At 40.8% G+C, this 21,890-nt stretch overlaps 1 protein-coding gene across 9 annotated transcripts in view; it reads left to right on the top strand.

Annotated features, from left to right (window-relative positions):
• ndrg4 (NDRG family member 4) overlaps window positions 1-21,890 on the top strand; it is an 82,249-nt gene that overhangs the window by 36,891 nt on the left and 23,468 nt on the right. For 4 of the 9 annotated variants that reach the window (XM_042495941.1, XM_042495942.1, XM_042495937.1 and 1 more), the window contains 3 exons: window positions 6,296-6,386; window positions 10,028-10,186; window positions 16,150-16,188. In XM_042495941.1, coding sequence (XP_042351875.1) covers window positions 6,296-6,386; window positions 10,028-10,186; window positions 16,150-16,188 — 289 coding nt within the window. Of the gene's footprint in view, window positions 1-6,295; window positions 6,387-10,027; window positions 10,187-16,149; window positions 16,189-20,738; window positions 20,942-21,890 lie in introns of those variants that run through there. The other 5 variants (XM_042495943.1, XM_042495940.1, XM_042495945.1 and 2 more) reach the window with 3 other exon arrangements.

The raw sequence follows: 21,890 nt of genomic DNA, 5'->3' as shown, positions 1-21,890 counted from the left end.
CAGCACTGGTATAGGGATGAAAGGTTCTCAAGGCTGGCGGTGAGGGGCAGCCGGATCAGGTGGTGGTGACGAGGCAAACGGAGGAGCGTTGACATTGGGTGAGATGGAAGAGAGCGGAATGGCAACTCCATGCAGCTGCCAAGCAGGTTAGACCCTGGACCCCTCCATTACGTCCTAGAGCACCTGTTCATGACATGTTGGAGTAGTCGCTCTATTTCTGCTGGGTCCATTGTGGCCAGATTGTTCTGTTATGGTTTGTTTTCTGGTGGACCCAAAAGCAGAAACAGGAGTTGTGGTAGTGTAAAGACAGGATTTATTGAAGCACAGACAAAGGCTGGATGGGGGGGGGGGGCAGGCAGGCAGGCTGGAGTTGAGGACAGGCTGAGTGAGGAGGACAAGAGGCTTCTTGCAGCAGATGATTGGCATGGAGGTCTGTGGTAGCGGTGGCGTGGTCGGCTTGCAGTGAGACGTAGGGGAACTGAGCAAACACAAGAAGACAATAGTAAGCACAGGGCAAGGCAAAAAACATGAGGTCGAAAACACTAGCGATCAAAAATATTTAGGAGGCTCGAGAGTCACCGGTCGAGCCAGAACAATCTAGCATTGAAGCGGTGGAGATTCCAGGGTTATATACAGCAGGTGATGAGATGATTAGAAGCAGGTGCGTCTCAGCCACCGACCAGGGTAACGCCCACCAGCACACACACACACACACACACACACACACACACACACACACACACACACACACACACACAAACACACACACAGAGGACACACAGGGAAGAAAAAACATAAAGGGAGAAAACAACAGGGAAAAAACACACCGAAATGTGGCTGCAACGGCAGCCACCGTAACATATTCCACTTACACTCCAGTTTACATGCAGCTGTGCATCCTCCGATTAAGGTGCCCTAACATGGTGCTTATTATGTCATAATATAATGAAGTACAACAGCTGGAGCTGCTTGTCATTTTACTTCTTTGCTAAGATTTTATCACAGTTTCACAGTTTGACTTCATCTTCTTGAAAAGGTCGGCGCTGTGAAATTTGCGATACTCATTCATTCATTTTCTGTAACCGCTTGTCCTCGCAAGGGTCACAGGGGGGCTGGAGCCAATCCCAGCTGTCATCGGGCGGAAGGCAGGGTACACTCTGGACAGGTCGCCAGACTATCGCAGGGCTGACACGTATAGACAGACAACCTTTCACGCACACAGTCACACCTAAGGGCAATTTAGAGTCACCAATCAACCTACATGCATGTCTTTCGAATGTGGGAGAAAGACGGAGACCCCGGAGAGAACCCACGCAGACACGGGGAGAACATGCAAACTCTACACAGAAGGGCCCCTGCCCACAGACCGAACCCCGTTCCAACCTCTTGCTGTTAGGCAACAGTGCTAACCACGACACCACTGTGCCGCCCCAAATTTGCGATATTCATATCCAAAAACCTGTTCATATTCAAGTCTTAATAATGTTGATAAGCAGCAATGTTTCTTCTTCTGACCAGAAATAGGAGTTTCTTTTGCATGCATCTGTAACCCCACAGCTTTGTAAACTGTTGGCAAGTTGGTTTGTGTACAACGTATCCATGACAACACACAGACGAGAGGCTGTTTGTTGCAAACTGCAAATTGGCTCCATATATATCCAAATAATGCTCTGAGAACCTTAATAATCCTGGCATATCCCACGTCTTAATCAGAAAATGCTAAATTCTAAAAATGGCGTCATGTGGAATATTTACACTGACTATGTTGTTTATATGACAGTATCAAATTCAGAGTAGTGCCATATTTTGAATAATAGGAGGATATTGGTGTGTATGTAAGAATAGCCACTGAGTCCTTTCAGACTGGTTCTGGCCCTGGGTTTCCCTTTCAGACCACTTACATACTGTGGAGGTTGTTGGGGTTGTATACAGCCAAACTCATGTCAACGTCCTCTACTTGTTGGACAATGTTCATTATCTATATGTTTATTTAATAGATGTTTAAAAAATCAAAGATGAGGCAGTAGAGGACAGTTCCTAGATGTAAAGATACAAATACATGAGAGAGAGTAAGTATACTTATAAAACGAAACCGAAGGCACCAGACGATGAGAGAGAGATAGGAGAGCCAGTATCAGGGTGAGGCTGACTCGACTTGGACCGAGAGCTGTTCCTCTACCAAGCGTTCATCTGTTTAATGTCCCCTTGAGGGAGAAAAAAGTGGATGAGATGCAATTAAAGCTCATTCAGCAATGGTTTTTCAACACCATGGCTCCTTCTGCTGAAGCACAACTTTTCTTTAGGACTTTTCTTCTATGGACATCAGGAAAGGTTTGTGGAGCTTGGACTGGACAGGATCAAGGATAACTTTAATTTCGTTTTTTAATCATTGTTTAAAAACTGACCAATAAATCTAACCTCTACCTTCTTCTACCTTTTAAAAATTCAATCAAAGAGGATAACATGACTGCAAGTGGCTTATTGTTGTTGCAAAGCGTGAACAGAAAGCTTGATAGGCATAGTGACAGTAACAGGGCTTAGTGAGCAGTTTGTTCAATATATACAATATAAACATTTGTTAAGCATCACTGTTGCCCACAATTTGCTCTTCTTTTTAGTTCAGCAGACCTGAAAAGTAAAATGAGGATGGCATCTGTAAAAAGCATCATAAAGTGTTCTATCAATCCAAAATAGGGAAGGAGAAGACAATGTGACGAAAATATACATCTCTCTGATTATCTTTGTCAGCAGATGAAGGATTTGTGAAGTAGTGATGAACATGGGAAGTAATGAAAAGAGGAAAACAACACACAGGGAGCAGGAGGAAGAGAGGTGCTGTTGTTTGGTCTCTGTTCTCATGTTAATGCTCCTCGTGGCTCCATTCCAGTGGCCTCACAAAGGTCACAGCCACCATTTAATAAACTGGTCACAGTTGGAGGGAGGGAGAGAGTGAGAGGAGGTTGGGGGAGGGTAAGGAGAAGAAGAGAGAGGAGAAAAACAACATCCATGAGGTCCATGGGCTTTCAATGGCCGTTGAAAACATGAATGTGATGTTTTATATGTTTAAATGTGATCAACACACAAACCCAAGCAGTGTTATCTTCTCAGCACAGAATGCCTCTGAAACAGAACAGACAACATGGAGCATTATGCTGATGAAGCCAAAGCTCTTCATTGAAGCAAATACACTCAACACTAACAAAACATATCTGTGGGTGGGTTGCCATTAACCCTTAAGTTGCGCAAAAATAAAATGCACCAAAACATGTGACATGTTTTTCTAGGTCACATGATGCTATGGCTATGTGCTTGTCAGTAGGAACTGGCTCCCTCATGACGCAGCAGGCGCTACAACAGCTGCATCACATTACTCTTTAAAAGTTGAGCAGATCATTGGGAAGTGTTTTTGGACATTAGGGTCTTAGCTTGGACCTCTTTCTGGGGTGTTGGTTCCTCCACTGGCACTTCTTTTAATAAACAAGCTTTATTTTGATGCTATTTTATGCATTCTGGCACCTTGTGTTGATTGTAAATGAGAAAATGGTTTAGATGCACCCGATTTTGGGCTAGATTTGGTCTGTGGGACATAAGTAGAGTCTCACTGAAGTACACTACCTGCAGTCACCTTTGACAGATGGAGCTTTACTGTAAAAATATGTCCTGTGGTGATGTGGATAAATTCTTTAGGTGGAATTTTCCTTGTAAGTAGAGGCTTTGATTCTCTGGGGTTTCACAAGCAAACACATACTTCATCAACTGCTGTGAGTGAGTGGAAGAGGCATCTGGGCTTTGTCTCTTTGAGTGTGGCAGATAAAAACACAGATTGAGCCGAAGCTGCCAGACACAGGACAGAGACAACAGCGAAGGGCAAAGGAGGTTAGCGGGAGAAAACGGCTTGAAGAACACAGAGGGGAAGAGACACAGAGGTGTTGTATTGATACCACGGTGAACATGGTGTAAGCCCTGACTGATTTGGTTCAGTTAGATGATCAGTTTCATCCATGACTGCATGAGGAAATGTTGAGGGTTATTCAATGTAACAAAACAAACAATAACAAACAGTAAATCTCACCAGTCTGCCAGTTTTTATCTCAGATGATGTTGTATCATCAGAAAAAAATCCAAAGTGTGTGTGTGTGTCTGTGTGTGTGTGTGTCTGTGTGTGTGATGAGTTCCTCGGTGTTCCAGTGCCAGTGAACTGACATCATTATGTACTGTGGGGTGGTATTGTACTGACACTGTCTGAGCCCACTGTGTGCGTGGATGTGGCACAATGTATTGGTGTCCTGTGTTTTATGGCTGTGTACCTGTGTGTATGTGTGTGTATGTGTGTGCATGTGTGTGTGTGTGTGTGTGTTCCCTCAAAGCCTGTTTCATTAGACCTTCTACAGTCTCATTCCTCTTGTTATCTCAGGGGCAGTAGTCTGTGCACTTTTACAGTCATCTCGGTCAGTAAGCATCTATGTCGACTCCAGTTCTGAGTGCATCTTTGTTATCTGGCAAACTAGGACAGAATAACACTTAACTGTGTTTTTGTCAATACTGCACTCTGGACTTTAGGAAAAGATGATTGGTCATCCTTTATTTTGGATTTGACTTTTCAGAGATTGATTTTTAGAGTGTAGAGAGTAGGGTTGGATATATTAGGATTTCTTTGGATACTGGTGCCAAAATGATACTTTTAAAATAGTACCAGTGTCTAAACTAAGTTTGAACTGATTTTTTTTGTGATAAAGCAAAAGACTGTGGATGTGGCTCAGAGGTAGAGCAGGTCATTCTCTAATTCAATCCCTGGCTCCTCCAGTCAACATGTTGAAGTATCCTTGAGCAAGATATTGAACCCTGAATTGCTCCCGATGCAGCTTCATCAGAGTGTGAGTACATATGGATGATTACTGTGGTATTAGGTGGCACCTTGTACGGTAGTCACGATTACCAGTGTATGAATGTGTATGGGTGAATGTGACAATGAAGTGTGAAAGCGCTTTGAGTGGTCAATAAGAATAGCAAACTAGAAGCACTATACAAGTACAGTCCATTTACCATTTAAGGTATACTGTGATACAAAAGTTGATGATTGTCATATCATGTACATTTGCTTATCTATGATGATGCAAAAAAAAATGGATGGAAAATCAAGTTATTTTCATAAGGGAATCTTTTTACACACACTTCCACTTTAAAATATGGTTACAAAACTTAGTGATAGCGATGAAACACTTGTTCAACCAAAAGTAATCCTCCTGTTTTCATTCCTTTAAAAGTCATTCTGACTGATGATAACAATGTTTCTGTAACGCCGTAGCACTGCAATATTTTCTAAGACGATTAGAGTAGTATGAAAATCTCATAGTGTTGCAATCCTGGTCAGAGAGACTCAGCAGCCAGACATTTCTCTATTATCTGTTCAGGAGTGGCTGAGATTGTCATTACAGTGGAAATAGCTGCTTCACCTTAACAATTCACCGTAAGGGAGCCCGGGAGCCTGGTTAGTTTACGATGTGTGACTAATTTAGCTTGCTAACTTTGGGGTTAACCTCCTCCACTTCAATCAGCAGATGGAAGGAAAAACCTGGGAGTAGCACTATGGCCATGGGGAGTTATATCAAGAAGGCTGTTCACAGAGAAATAGCCTCAACTGCCTACACACAAGGCACTGCTACAACTTAACTTCACACTCTTTGGTCAGGTCGCTGCAGTCTCACCGTCGTCGCTCCTGCACATTTTTCTGCACGTTACTTAAAACACCTACGTGTGGCATTAATAAGGCGGAGCATTTGGGGGGCAGCCAAGAACCTGCCTTAGACAAGGCACAGAAAATACATATACAACATGTAAGACCCCAAAGACACACAAGCATAAACTTTGTCTGTATAAAAGAAAACTCCACAGAAGCTCTTGTATTTTGGCGCTCAGATCTGAAGCATTGCTGGTTCTGTATCCTGATGATGATATGCACTGCAGCTGAGTCTCCCGAATAATAAGAACAAAACTAATTCTAGTCTTGACTCTCATCTTCTCTGTTTCCAGTCAGTTCCTCATCTGTCAGCTACTCAGATTATCAATCAGTGATCTGAGTTCTTCCATCATTTTACAACGTGGTTTTGTAAAATGACTCCATGAAGGACTTCTTCATTCCATATGATTGAAACTGAACTGATGTCATCATGGAGCACACTGAGAGCAATGCAAATGCTGATGCCTTTTGTTTTGTTTTGTTTTGTTTGCATTATAAAATTACAGTGTAATGTTAGATGTTTCTCTGTGTTTGTGCATGTTGCCATGGTAATTGCAGGTTGCTGTCCAGGATGGCTGGGATGAAGGAGCAGCAGTTCACGGAGGAGAAGCCCCTGCTGCCCGAGCAGCGAGGAGTGGACTCAGACATGGTCAGTCCACCTGCTGTATTACCTGTGTATGTGTGTGTGTGTGTGTGTGTGTGTGTGCGTGTGTGTGTGCAGTGCACTGTCCTGCTTGAGTGCTCACAAGCTGATGGCGCTGTGTGCAGGATGAAGATGTGTGTGCTCATTAGCTGTGATGGCTTATAATTAGACAATATGTTTGTTTAGCAGCAGAGGACGAAAATGAATGAACTTCAACAACATGATGAAAAGATAAAAGCTTGTTTAAGATGAGAGAGAGTGGTGCAGATCAGAGGAGAGCCAATGGGCGGTTACATAAAGGCCACTTATTCCAGTTCACTAAACCATTCCCTGAGCAGCAGGTTGGGGCTGAACGAGAGGCTCTTGTATGTTTGAGAGACACTAGTTATAGGAATGATGGATGGTGGAGACATGCTGAATCAACTTGATGGGAAAGTGATATTAAGAGTAAAGATTTATGCCTAAAGAAGACTCATTTTCCCCTTCAACTTTTCAAACACCCATTTCTTATTGAGGCGAGTTAGTAAATACTGTGGCGAGCTGTGTGAATGGAGATAATGAAAAAGAGACAAAGAATGCTTGATCCAAAAGAAAAGGCTAATTATGCCATGGCTGTTTTTATTCTTGTGTAAAGCAAAGGCAGCTATATCCTTACTGCTCAGAATAGTATGGAAACAACATACACAGGAGTGGAGGATCTATTTCAAGTCCTCACAATTTGCATTTTTTTGTGTCCTTGGGGATACAATAAAAAAACTGTAACATACCACATAACTGTTGAGAGCAGCAAAAAAATCAGACTTAATATTAGACCCTTATTAGATTTTAATTTCTTTTTTATTGGATTTTTATTTATTTTATTTATATAATATTACACAAATCTGTTCAGCAAGACCTGTGAAACTTTAACATGTATATAATAAATAGGCCTGCTTTGGAAAATCTCACCACACAGAACCCTCATGTCTGATATCTAACTTCCTGTCAGACGCAAACTGAAAAGGTCGACTGTTTAAAGACACAGTGACATCTAGTGGATTTTTTTTTTTTTTGCATACTATACCTCATCCGAATGGAAGAGATAGCTTAACCAGATAGAGTTTAATTCGACACATTTTTCACTCAAAAATAGTGACTCAAAATGTGCACTACCAAACGGTTTAGCAGGAAATTAAAGGGGTGTTCTCCTGCTCCTAACAGGCCTCTTCAATCTGCTCTGGAAGAGTCACTGTGACTGACTCAACATGTTGCCATGACTCACTCAGCCGGTGTGTCAGAAATAAAACGGTGTACCCAGGAGGTGCAGTCACTCATCGTTCTTGACTCAGTTGCTGATTAGAAACAGCCTAAATATACTGAGCATCAATATGAAAGACTACCTGTGTGTTTCATCAGCTCGTCCAGCCAAAGGTCTTCAGGCCTGTTCATGACGACTCGCTGCTTGTAGCCTAAATAATCAACTGCTGCATTGATCCGGTTCCACGTTGTGACTCGTAGCTGCTCCTTTTATCGTTCTGTGGAAGGCGACTTCTGTGAAGAAAGACTTGCAGTTTGATCTGGTGCCTCTCTCTCCTCTCGTCTGGAGCTCCGGTGCTGTCATTGAGTGATGAGCTCCTGGCACTGAATGCTGGGAAAACTCTGCTCTGACTCACTGGAAGTCATGTTGGACTGATACTGCATGCAGTTCAGATGGGCAGAACAGAGATGTCCAGATTCAAAGCAACACCTTATTTCCTGAAACTGATTTAAAGTTTCAGAATATCGGGAGGTTATTTTTTTTTCTTAGCTTTGCCATGCTTGGCACTTAAAAAAATAAACTGATGCTGCTGCATGCTGAAATATTCCAAATATTTCAACCAGGACTGTATAATCACATGATAATTGCTGATTTTAATCTTTTTTTTAAAAATATTTACATCATTTCTGACACAGCTTTAGGCAATTCTTTAAAAGCAAGAAAGCAAAACTCCATTTATATATCACATTTAATTCCAGGTGGATGCACAATGGGCTGCACAAAGTCTAAGGCCCAAGTTGCAGACACAAAACAATGCCATCAACTGACCATAAAAGGGAATCCAATCCATTAAAATAAACATAAAACCTCATGAAATAATAATTAAGATGAATTAACCTATAAAAAATACAAAGACATGTAAGTCAGAACTGATAAAAAAAAAAACTCAAATGAAATAGAATAATAATTACAAAAAATAGACCATTAACAAAGGATAAAAAATATAGATTCAAATGAATACAAGAACTAAAAATAGAATAAAATATGATAAATAGACCAATAATATATATGAGCCTAACCAAAATCTTAAATAATAAGATCAAATGACAGAAAAAAGCAACAACCAGTAAAAGCTAAAAATACACATTAGGTAAAACATTGGTTTTACCTAATGTGTATTTTTAGCTAGACAAAATAAAATAATATAAAATCAAAGTTAAAATTAAACTACACTACTGGAATGCAAACAAGGGTTGACACTGAGAGTAGCTAAGGACTTTAACATTTCTGCATAAAAAACACAAATTGGTGCATAAAAAAATTAGAATGCAGGAAATGAAGTTTCTGACAGACAAAAATCTTGTCTTGGCAGGGGGCCGCCTGATAAAAAGACAAACAAAGTCGTGTCTGTAAAAGTCATACTTTTACAGACACCCCTCATGCTAGTCCCAAGCAGGTTTCTATTTTTTTGCTTTCATTTGATTCCTAATCAAGAGAATCTCATAAGAATTTCTTAACTGTTTTGAAAAGCAAAATAATGGAATTGAAAACATGTGCTTATAAAATGTGATTAATCTTGGTGATTTTTGAATTTCTGTGATTTATCGCAATTTTTAAAAAAGTAATGGACAGCCCTATTTTTAATACAACAAAGACCTTAAATAAATACAGTCAAGTGAGCAAACAGGCAGAGCCAGCCAGCAAATATTTATGTGAGTGACAGTCATTGTTGGCAATAATGCTCCACATGGTTGCAGCTCACTGAGCAAAGGAAGAAAAGGTGTCAAGTGTTGTGACTGTCGTCTCTGGTTCGAGAGCAACAGACGTGTTTGATTTGAAACAAAACTACCTCTTGAAATGTACCTGTACGTGCACTAGGAGAAGTATTGTTTTTGAGACAGCATTGTTTTCTCCACAAGGATTTTATTTTTTGCATTGTGGAGTGTGCTTAGTCATGTTAGAAAAATGGCTTATTTGAAAAGAGTGATTATGAAAAAAGTTACAAACTTTCCCTTGGTAGTCTATGTGATCAGAATCTCTGGGAGAGGCCTGGACTTACATGACCTTAGTAGGTCCAAGATGCTGGCTACAGCTTTTTCTACTCTGCACTTTGTATTGAAAGTGTTTTCCATGTCACATGACTGCAGCATATTCCTGGTTTACAGTCCAATCCAGCAGGTCTCCATCGACAAGCTGTTCCTCTCTTCCTGTCAAAGGAAGGCTGCAGGTCTTCAGTGTCTGGAGCGTCAAAGGCTGAGAGGACCACTGAGTGCATCTCCAAGACCTGCAGAAACATTGCATCAGAAAATGAATATTAAATGAAGTGTATCACACATTTATGTTGACTGTATGCTGTCTTTTGGCGGTTGTTACCCAATAACCACTTTGTGTTTGTTGTTTTACGACACAGCAGGATAAAGGAGAGGAGGCATCGGGGGGGTTACCATGCCCCGCCAGCCCCGAGCCCCTTAACCAACCCCCCCCCCCCAGCCGCCCCACTCACCGCTGGCATGTCATCGCACGGCACTGGCTCCGCCAGACCCGCCGTCGGACCAGCGGGGTCCTTCCGGTAACTACCAGAACCACCAGAACAAGCAGAAACATGTGATTGCCACATGACTGAATCAAACACGCACAACATGGAACACCACTCAGAGAAATGCAGTGAGGGCAGTTGAAATAATCACAAGAAACTGATTCGCCAGGTTATAAAATCACATTGGAATGTTTTGAATTCTACGATTTCCTCTACGCTCTGCAGAGAAACTGTACAAGTACTTTATTTGGTTGTATCCTATTTCGATGGTAACCACTGCAGTGAAAATATTGGACAACATTTATTTTTACTGTTGTGCTAACTATGACTTGCAGTGTTGGAAGAAACAGTCAAGAGGAATGACTCACCTACCTTAGTTAAAAAAAAGAAATGCACTGTAAAAACAATTAAAGTAAAAAATTCCTGCACTGAAAATCTCAGGTAAATACCAGCCCATTCTTACTCTCACCTCATCAAATACTGTGACTTTGTCAGTGATCTCACTGTCAGCTGTTGGCGCAATGGGCAACAACCTCCTCAAATACTGCCGTTTTGTCATTGGATGTGGGTGTCAGATATGGACACACTGAGCCACTCTTTGTGGTGTACCGTGCCTTTCGGCAACAGTTTGTAACACTGCCAACAATTGCTATAGTATGAAGAGTTAGAGAGATTGGGCAGACAAAAGGGACAAACGAACCCCAGACTTTCAGTTGGGAGCCTGAAAGTCCAGCATTATTTTAATAACAAAGAGTGTGCTAGTATGTGTAGCATGCTACAATATTGTTGTTTGTCGCATGTTGCATTTCCACAAATATTACCTACTTACTTAAAAACCAAAAGCTTTTATTTCCTAAACCTACTGCAACCAGGGAGTCAGGATTGAACCCTCTCACAGAGTAATTTTAACCATTTTCATTTTAACTAAAATATCTAACCACCGGTTGGGGGGTCAGTCAGGGGAGGACCCACTCAGGCCAATTAAGTTACATGCACACACAAAACTAAAGGCAACGTGCAAATAACACTCAACGTGCAAAAGCAGTGGATAGTGAGCGAGCAAGGCCCCGGCTTCAACAGGCCCCAACGCTGAAGATGATAGATCAAGACACTTCCTCTACTCTTAGGAAAATACCCCCTTAAAATCTATCACAAAAAAGGAAATGCATTAAAATGACAGCCAGGCTAAACAACAGCCAGCACTGCAACAAAAAAAAATGGGGAGAAAAATCCACGTTTAGTAATTTCATTTTTTAAACTTTGTTTAAAAAAAGGCGAATAAATCTATCATCTACCTTCTACCTCCTTTAACGGTCACAAAAATGGATTAAATCAGTTCTCGCTTGGAGCAAGCACAGGCATTCAGAGTCCACACACTAGACTATGCTCCCAAATATTTGACTGAATTACCACCAAGGTGATGTTTCAAGGTACTTGAACTACAGACTATCAGTCTGATGAAGAATCTGATAAAAAGCAGAATGATGAGAAGTCTGCCCACTAGCTCCCATAAATGAATTAGCAGAATCTAATTAACAGTGTGAAGCTTGAAACATCACCTCAGTGGTATTTAATTAAATATTCATGGGAGCATAGTCTAGTGTCTAGAATCGGTTTTTTTTTCATCTTTTGTCTTTTGTCCAGCACCTAGTGTTTGTCTTCTGGAGTGTGTGAGATTTAAATTGGGCATGCACTGTATGATTTTAGAAATGTTGTTAATTCCAACTCATACTATACAAGTAAATTGTTTGCAATGTAAAGCCAAAGTTCACCATCAATGTGCTCACACTTGTATGGTCCAATCACTTGTACAGTCCTGAGAGCTCACACTGTACGAGTAAAAATGGCCCCTGTGGACCATCCTGGCTTTTGACAATTGTCAATAGAGATTAGTTTAGGGCACAGGCAGGTGCCCCATGTACAGAAGCTATGTCCTCGCCGCAGCAGCTGTGGGCTTCAATTCCAGCCTCAGCCCTTTGCTGCATGTTATCCCCTCTCTCTCCCCCTTTCACACATAAGCTGTCCTATCTTATAAAAGCAAAAAAAAACCCTCTTAAACAAACATTAGTTTGAAAGCTCCGAGGCAGGTATTAGTAGCAATGCTTAACAAGGCAGAATTGTGCTGCCTTGATAATCTGTGTAATTCTGTGTGCCGAAACCTCCAAGAAAAAGAGCCACCGGCCTGTATGGACTCACAGATGGCTTAGAGGACATGGACACTATAGCTTGTCCATTTCGTATTCCTTGTTGTGCTGCTGCTACCAGCCCTAAACTACACTTTTCTATGTTATGTTCTAATCAGGGGACATCCAGCGTTGTGTTGCCATGCTGTTTTCAGATGCATCTGTTTGCCACTTTGCGCAGGTGCAATGAGAAAAAAAGGCACTGATGTTGGGGAAATTACTTGTTGCTCTGCTTCAACTGTGAGAGATGATCAATCCGTGCTCCACTTGTACACTGCACAGCAAACAACGCCTGATGAAACTGACATTCGACCTGACTCTAAAATGAGTTGTGCTGCTCAAAAATCAGATCTCAATTGGGCTAAAATCGTACAGTGTATGCTTGGCTTTAGGAAGAGTTATATTTTAGTCAGATAACCCACGTTTGAAATGTTTATTTCAACACCAGAACATAGAATTTGGCATCTAGACTCCAGCCTCAACACTCCCTGCAGATAGTTTTACATGGGATATCAGGGAAGAATGATTGAATATCACCCCCACCCCCTGCCAGAGCCCACAAGTGGATGCTGGGGTGGTAGTGGAGCTGAAGGAGCAGGCAGCGCAGAGCTGGAGAGCTGATTTTTGCAGCTAAAATTGACTGCCAAATTGTGAGGATGTGTTTTGTTGATGATTTAAGGCGTGGCTCCATTATTGTAGAGCAGACTTTGCACACACCTTATGCACACATGCTGTTTGCCAGATTCCTTGAAGTTGCTTATGCTATTTGTGATGGACAAGTTTCCCCCTCTCCATCTCTCAGATTTCTTGGATCAGACTTAAACAAGTCAGTCCCCTGATCCTCCTGGACCTACTCAATTAAAATTAAATGCAACAGTAATTCTGCTTTGACACAGAGAGATCCTTTAGAAAAGATCAGAATCTGGGCCAAAATCTATATTCAGGGCCCAGACACACAGACTCTGAGATCAGAGATGAAAGAAACACGTCTTGGAAGCAAATGCAATGCAGCTAATTCCAACATAGCAGCCTTCTCTCAGACAATATGGGACTCATTTTCACACTGTGCAGCTAGTCTAGCCATCCACGGTCCACACTTCAGGTCCACCGTGCATTCCCCTCTCTCTGAGCTCAGCTGCAGCACATCCTCCATCCACTATCACAGGATGGGAGGTATAAGCAAGAGAAGAGTGCCTCCTGCTGGTCTGACCACCATACTGTCGTCATTAATGTTCCCCTCAGAAAACAATGAGTCATTTGCATGAAATCCACAGGGACTGAAGTTGCCCTCTCAGTTGCACATTTCTGTTGAGATCAGTTTATCAGAATTATTTCTCCTCATATCGTCAGCAGCTCTGGTGAGGAGACAGTAACATATTAAAATGACTAATATTTCCTGTTGGTGTCATGTTGTTGTCAGCGGGCAGCTTCAGGTCCTATTGTTTCAGTGCCATGTTTTTCTCTCTTTAGGTGTGTCCCTGATCTGACACTGTTTAATGGAGTGCCACTCCTGTCCTTTCTTTTCCAGTCATCACTGCTTACTACTTCAAATGTGACTGTATTCTTTTCCCTTGCCTTAATCCACCTTTTTCTTCTCATGTTGTATATGTAACCATCTTTAATCCTGTCATATTTTATTTCAGAAATAATATAATAAATAATAATACTATCTTCTATCTGTACATGTGTACCAATGGAGCAGTGTAAAAACCATCTGTGTGACTGTTGTGACTACTGTCTAACCTCATGTGCATGTCTTTAACTTTTTGTCTAAATGTTCAGATGTTCCTGCTCTGCTCCAAGCTTTACAAAGGCAGCAGAGCAGGTATAAGCTCTTCAACCTTTGAAACCTGGAGCCACATCACTTTTCTTGTGCTGCTTTCAGACGTCTTTTCACAACTATTTAAACTTTTGAACCCTGAGCATAATGGTTTAATTTCTTTCACAAACATGGGTAAAAAAGGCAATGAGCAACTTGTCATAAAATACCCTGCATACTGCATGAAATAAGCAGAAAATGTTTTTCTTAAAAGCTATGAAATAATGTCCAGAAAACTATATTTCTAATTAACAAAATTTTTGTTAATTTTTTTACCTTTTTTCAGGTCAGTTCCCTTTTTTGTGTGTTTTTTTCCTCCTAATTTTCAGGTAATATTTAATGCTTCTACAAATTTCTTGATATTTTTTGTAACTTACTGCCTTTTTACAATGATTTTGAAAAAAAATCAAACTAATTTGCCCAGGTTTCAAAGGGTTAAATGACATTTGCTGAAATAACACAGGCCAGGATTTGTGAACTGTTGTGTTGAAAAAAACCAAAACAAGCAAACAAACAAACAAACAAAAATCTATTAAAATGTTTGTTAGCATGTGTCATTTTCCAGCACATCAGTATCCATTTGATTCTGGATGAAAACCTGTTTTATGTCAGTACATGTCTTTTTAAATGACAGAGAAGAGAGTGAAGACCAGATTCCACACAATATGAGCACTGCAGGACAAATCATATTGTCTTCAAGATTTGTATCCAAAAAAAATATTAAGCTTGACATGAAATTCTGAGTTTTCAAACAGTAGGAAGCTTTGATTGGTGTCGGCACAGCTGTCACTTCCAGTGAAGCCAGCTTGTCATCAGTCAGTGGCTCTGAATGGGTCAATCTATTTCACCGGTGGAGGAGTCAGACTGGCTCGCAGGGATTTTGATAATAAAAAAATAAAAATAATGTAATTTGATTGCCCTGCTGGTATACCCCATGCTCATGTTTGTGGCGCAGACATGTTGAGGTGATTTGCTGTAGAGGAATCTGGCTGCTGCTCTCTCTCATCCTGTATTTAAAAAAAACACCATCTTCCCTCACTTTCTTCCACTGACTGTTCCCAGTCTCCCACATGCACTTCAAGAATGATCTTTACTGTTGATCTAGAATTGGACACAGTGGAATAACAGGTGAATTTAGCACTAACCAAAATACATACGGTTGTGTTTTAAAGAGGCATCCTACCAATTTTACCCATCAATATCAGTTTACTAACCATTTTAAGAGTAGTCGCCATTAAAACCAGTTGAACCATGTCTTTTGTGGTTCTAGAAGGAACGTTGACTAAATAATCCTAATGATGTCATCAGGGTAGGGATGGGGGATATATTACATAATACTTGAGATATCGCTTGCTCCATGTGTGATGTGAGGCATTTAAAGAGGCATTCTACCAATTTTACCCGCATTATATGCAGACCTTCAGTTGTGATGTTGTGACCACAAACTGGTAATGTAAAATGTCAAAGACATGGGTGTTTACCAGGGCCAGATGAAGGCCACTATCTATCATATTATGGGAAATATAGTATCCAGTTTTTATGAAGCTTGACCCATAATGGGGACTATTTGGACCTCTGTGGCATCACTTCTGACCTTTTTATTTTTAAATATGTCTCTTATTAGGACATCAGCCTAATGCAGTGAATGGCTAAATACCTTAATTTAAAGGATTCAATTTTACACTCAAATCTTGGCTTTTGTGGCTGTAAAAGGAGGAATTCATGCTAAATTTAATTTCTACCATACATCTGTGTGTTTGTTTGGTGACAGTGTACATGATACACTGTAGCCTAATGCTAAGGTGCTTCTGGGAAACTGTTTTTTTTATGTCTATGGTTTGGACCTACAGTGCACAGCTTCTGCTGCTCCTCTGTGAGTCTGGCAGCGTTGAGCTCCAACAGTCGATGAGGAATATGTGTGTGACTTCACACTATTTATCGCCTTCCTGTTTTAACTGTCTCTGTCTTCTGTCTCTGCTTGTCTTCTTCTGCAGGAAAGCTGTGAACAGCTGATGCCAGTAGGGGATTGGAAGGTAAGACCTGATGTGTACATTACTCTTATAACAATCAGAAAAAAAACATCTATAATCAAGTAGGTTTTTTACTTACAAGGTACACTATGAGAGAAAAGACACAGATAATGCAACATGCAAGAACATTATAGAATAGAAACATTACAGTAACAAAATAAAAAATACTAAAAATTACAATATCAAAAATATGTACAATAGGCTATAGTTGTTACTGTCAGTACATATCCATGCACAGTTAAGTGGAGCTACGGGCTCGATTAGGTATATTTTTTATATATTATATATTATTAAATTATTAATTTATATATATATATATTATTATATATTTCTATATATTTCATTGGAATGTTGTCCTTGTAGCACTGTTGCCTCACAGCAAGAGGGTCCCTGGTTCGAAACCCAGTTGGAACGGGGTTCAGTCCATAGGGGCCCTTCTGTGCGGAGTTTGCATGTGGGTGGGTTCTCTCCAGGGTCTCTGGCTTCCTCCCACAGTCCAAAGACATGCAGCTCAGGTTGATTGGTGATTCTAAATTGCCCTTAGGTGTGACTGTGAGCGTGTACGGTTGTATGTCGGCCCTGTGATAGTCTGGTGACCTGTCCAGGGTGTACCCCGCCTTCCGCCCGATGACAGCTGGGATTGGCTCCAGCCCCCCCGCGACCCTTACGAGGACAAGCAGTTACAGAAAATGACTGACTGACTGACTGTTGTCCTTTTCCCAGTATACAAGCACTGGGGGAGAATCCATTTATGTCTTTATGTTATATCCATTTATGTCCATGTACAGTATGTTCGACTCCACCGCAGTAAGTGGAGATATGCCCCCTTTCACTAGTTACCACTGGACCTCCATACTGGTTGACCCATTATGTCACATACCAAACAAGTTAGCAAGCAGCAAACAGGTTGCATCTCAAAGGGTAAATAGTGGAAAACTTTCAGCGCTGTAAATTTTGTATATACTCTACACTTTACTTTTTACCTTCATCTTGCTTGTTTCCTGTCCTCCTTCTTCTTCTTTTGTTTTTTGGCTTTCTCTATGAATTTATGCTGTTCAACTTCCAGGTCAAAGCCCTGTGCAGAGACGATGGAGCATACACAGAACGCCTCTTTCACCCGCATACATGAAAGAGTAAACTGACCCCAAACTGCGTTATCTAGGATTTACATGTTTACATTTATTTTTTGATTCCAGTAAGTCCAGACAAACAACATTATTCCACTTTTTCTAACATCATTTAAACATCTGAATCTGAATGAGAAAGCTGCACAGTTTTTAGGAGGATGTGCTTGGTGACTGGGTCCTGGGCCTTGTTGATGAGGCACACTGTAGTTGGGATCCATCCTGATGGGCCGCAGTATCTTGTCAGAGGGAAGTGTTTCAAATTATTTGTGTCTAAGTTGTTCATGGTATTTTCATTGTGGACTCAGTGATGGCAGTCCTAAAGTGCACCATCGTTGAACTTCTTCAGCAGCCACAGGGGGAACATCCTCTGCTGAGATTTTTGGCTGGGCAGTTCATTCTTCTTCCAAAGCCATCAAAATTCTGAAGCTTTGACAGTATTTTTGGACATACAATCCCGATGCCAAAAGCTATCACTTTGGCTGGAAAGAACCATTTGCTTTCTTTTCTTTTCTTTGTTTTTTTAAGAAGTAGAGCATCACACATGTACCAACACAGCTGGAATATTTTAGTCAGACGTGGCGAGTGTCAGACAGACGTGATGATGAGATGGTTCTTATGAAACACCTCTCTTTCGCACTTTAAGGTCTCAAAAATATCCCTTTAATTACAAAACAACGTTGTTTCTGCTTGCAGGCTGCATGTGAGATAAAGGATTCTCCCTCTCATTTAGAGGATTCATTCTTGAAGCAATAATACTTAAGAAAACTTTTATGCATGTTTAGCTAAACTGTTGAAGTTGTCACTGCACCAAAAGTTGCTTCACTGCATACTTTGGACTTGCAATATTTAGTGTGCAGACTTTTTTGTCTTTTATGGTGCTGTTAGTTAGTTGATGTTAGTGGACAAGATCTTCTCATGTTGGAATACCAACTGTTGTGAAGAATTTCGTTGATGCATCATTGGGCAAAAATCTCACAATAAACTTTGAGTATATTGTCATTAAAGTGAAATTAGTGATAATTTGACTTAAAAATTTGACTTCTAAACGGAAGAGAGAGGACGTTCCTATTGGCTTTAACAAATGCGGATGCACCTGCATGCCATGCACCCTTTGGGAAAAGCCTAATTTAATGGAGAATCCTGCAGAGGAAGTTACTATTTCAGCATTGTTGCCAAAGCAACAAAGTTCTCAATAACAGTGTTCTCACGTGACGCCACCATTTGCGTTGCATGTGGACGTGCCTGGTGCTGTCCAGCTGTCCACCAGCATATAATAACAACGCCACTGGTTCTGTCAGAGCACGTACTCATCTGACACCATCCAGCCACGCTCCAGTTGGACGGTAGCTCTTGGCATCAAACTCATAACCCAAAAGCACTGACAGAGCAGCGCTAGTTGACAGGTTCGGAGTGAGAAAGGACTGCATTGACAAGTTACCCACTTTGCTATGATATAAAGCTGTAAAAAAATCAACAAAGTATCAATTTAAAACAAGTCTATGTCTACATTAGTCTGTCTAAGTGTCTAAGTACAATTCACATTTATGTTTTTATCTTATAAAGTTAATATGGTACTACATATATAACAATAAACTAGACAGGAAATGGCAACATTAATGGAGAAAGTATACATAACTGTTTACATGTGGAACCCCCTGCTGACAGAATGTGGACATAAACGCAAATATTTCAGTCTCTCTGAAAATGTGATGAAATTCAATTGATGGCATCAGCACCATCTACAGTTACACCTACTCTGTTCTGTTGAACCTGGGCTGAAGTATCTCTCAGATATCAGTATTTTTGGAACATCGCCTGCCCATCACTGTTCATCAAATGCTTGCTGGCAGAGATTGTACGTTTAGATGGAGTCATGCACAGTCAGCAGGGGGAGAGTTGAGTTACAGTTGAGTGAATATGCTCGTATGCCGCAAACTTCAACTGGTTTGACTTGAATGTGATCTGCTTTTTTTTTTTTTTTTTTTTGTAAATATGTTTCCAATTACATTTCTCAGTTCAAGCCAAAAACTGTAGGGCACTATAAACAGAAGTTGAAAACAATCCTGGAAACAATCCTAATTGATTGTTAATTCTTGATTATTAATAAAATAAAGGTTCAGCTGGTCTTGCACTACAATACTTCACCATAGTTTTGCACTGGCACAGAAGACTCTAGCAATTTCAAAATGAAAGCCAACTGAACTTGTTGGTCTCAGGGCTGATAGCCTGCTTGTTTACACCTCCAACATAACTGCGAATAATTTGCAAGTAGAGCGTGGCGTTGGTTGAAAGAACTGATTTTGAGACATGTTGCAATAATTAAGGCATGATGGTTCTCCCCTAATTCTTGTTAATTGCTGCCTAATATTTCATGTCCCAGCTCACTGTGCAATTACAGCACACTGTAACAAATGTTTGTAAAATTACAGCAAACTACTGGCAGCTGAAGTTGCTAGAATCCTACCATTACTTTATAGTTTCACTACCGTAAATTGCTTCAACAAGTTATTATCATTTTATTGTAAATTACAATGGTATTCTACAGTAGTTTTGAGGTTACAGTGTAACATTGGCTCAAAAACAACAATTTTCAATGACTTACAGTATTTTGAAAAAAACTGTACATTGTTGTTAAATTTTGCCATATCTTAACAGTAACCTGTTACAGATTTCTGTTGAATGACATGTTGTTACCAGCATCCTACCATACTTTGACAGTGTCAATTCTGTAAAAGGCCTTGACAGTATATTACCGTTAAATTTATTAAGGTATTCTACAGTTGAGGTTTACAATGTGATCAGCTCCAAAATGCATAAAGATATATAGTGTTTGACAGTATTTTGAAAAACCTGCACATTACTATCAGAATCTGGCCTTATTTCTTCAACAATTTGTTCCAAATTTCTGTTGAATAAAATGTATTAGCCAGCATCCTACCATCATTTACAGTTTCAATACCATAAAATACTGCAACAGTACATGCTGTTGAATTCATTACAGTATTCTACAGTAGAATGTGGGGTTAACAGTGTAATATTGGCTCAAAGAACATAAACATTTTCAAGATTTTGTTTTTAGAAAAAACTGTACATTGCTAGTAGAAGTTGGCTGTATTTTTGCAGCATCGACTTTCTGACATGGGATTTGGCCTCATCATGGCTAATTTATTAACGCAGCTGAAACAAAACAAGGTCACTATGAAAAACAGAAAGACAGTGAAGCAAAAATAGATCAAAACTAGAGCAGTGGTGCTGATGAGAGTGCCTTCACACCAGAGACTGACAAGACAGCTGACCAATCGTGTGCAGGGGAGACAGAACTCTGAGCAAATCATCTCCCGTCTGCCCCACACCCTGTCTCAGTGCCTACAGAGAGAGGGGGAGGGGAAGGAGGCGGGCAGCAGCGCCGAGCTTAAGAGTCTGGGTGGTAGCAGTGGCAAGCAGACAAAGACACTGCAGCAGCCTGCAGCATTTCCCATCCAACTGTCCATCGTACAGCGAGTGCTCACCAGGACCTAGTCCCTTCTGACAGGAGAGGCCTGGCTGCTCGTCTGCCTGTCTGCACCGTCTGCTTCTTTATTGGCTCAAAGGACAGTTAGTGTGGAGCCATGCCCGAGTGCTGGGACGGGGTGAGTGCCAGGGACTAGTGTGTGATCGAAGGAAAGATTGATACTGCACTTGTGTGCGTGTGTGTTTCATTTGTTTAGGTGGTGTGTATTAATCACTGTGTTTTGATCCAGTGTCAACAACGTTGAAATAAATGTGTTGGTCTCTACTTGGTTTTAAACTGCATGCGACTTCAATGTTATCTGGACAATATATACATGTATATAAATATATATACACATTTTTTTTGTTGGCAGCCAACAAAATGTAGCTGTGTTAAGTTGTTAATACAGAAAATGTGTGTTAATGTTGGTTACTGGGAAGGACAAACTGCAGCGTCAGTGTCATATGATGGGTCATTCTGACTTTGGCCCACTGACACACTTTAGCTTGCCAGCACAGATGCTGTGCAGCGCACTTATGCACATACCTCTGCGGATAAACGTGTGTGTGTGTGTGTGTGTGTGTGTGTGTGTGTGTATGCGTGTATGTGTGTGGGTGTGTGGGGAAATTCTTAATCCTTCTGCAGTATCATGAATTTTAGCAACCTTGACACAGATGATAAAAGGTGTGTGTGTGTGTGTGTGTGTGTGTGTGAGGAAAGGACGAGAGAGAAGAATGCATTTGGGGCATCATGTTGCTGTGGCACATCAGAAAAGATGTGTCTTCTTTTGCATGCTGCAGAGAGATTGTAATTCCTTTCTGAAGGTCATTGGGACCCTGTGTGTTTTGAAATACCTCCTCATGTTTACCTAAATCTAGTCCGTGCAAACAGACGGTGAAATAAGCCCCTGATACACTAACTGCCTCAAATTAGAAGGCTGGCTGCAAATAAAAGTGATGTTGACGCTGAAATGACAGAGGTAATCTGGCTGGATTAACTCGTAACGGCTGGTTGAATGACTATCTGACACTGAGGAGAATTATGCAGATTTTTGGCAGTGGGCTGCATCAGAAGTGTTGTGTTTTTCT

The sequence above is a fragment of the Plectropomus leopardus genome, chromosome 11, assembly GCF_008729295.1.
Source record: "Plectropomus leopardus isolate mb chromosome 11, YSFRI_Pleo_2.0, whole genome shotgun sequence".
Lineage (NCBI taxonomy): Eukaryota > Metazoa > Chordata > Actinopteri > Perciformes > Serranidae > Plectropomus > Plectropomus leopardus.
The sequence above is the reverse complement of the archived record's forward strand: the minus strand, read 5'-3'. Positions and strand labels throughout refer to the sequence as shown.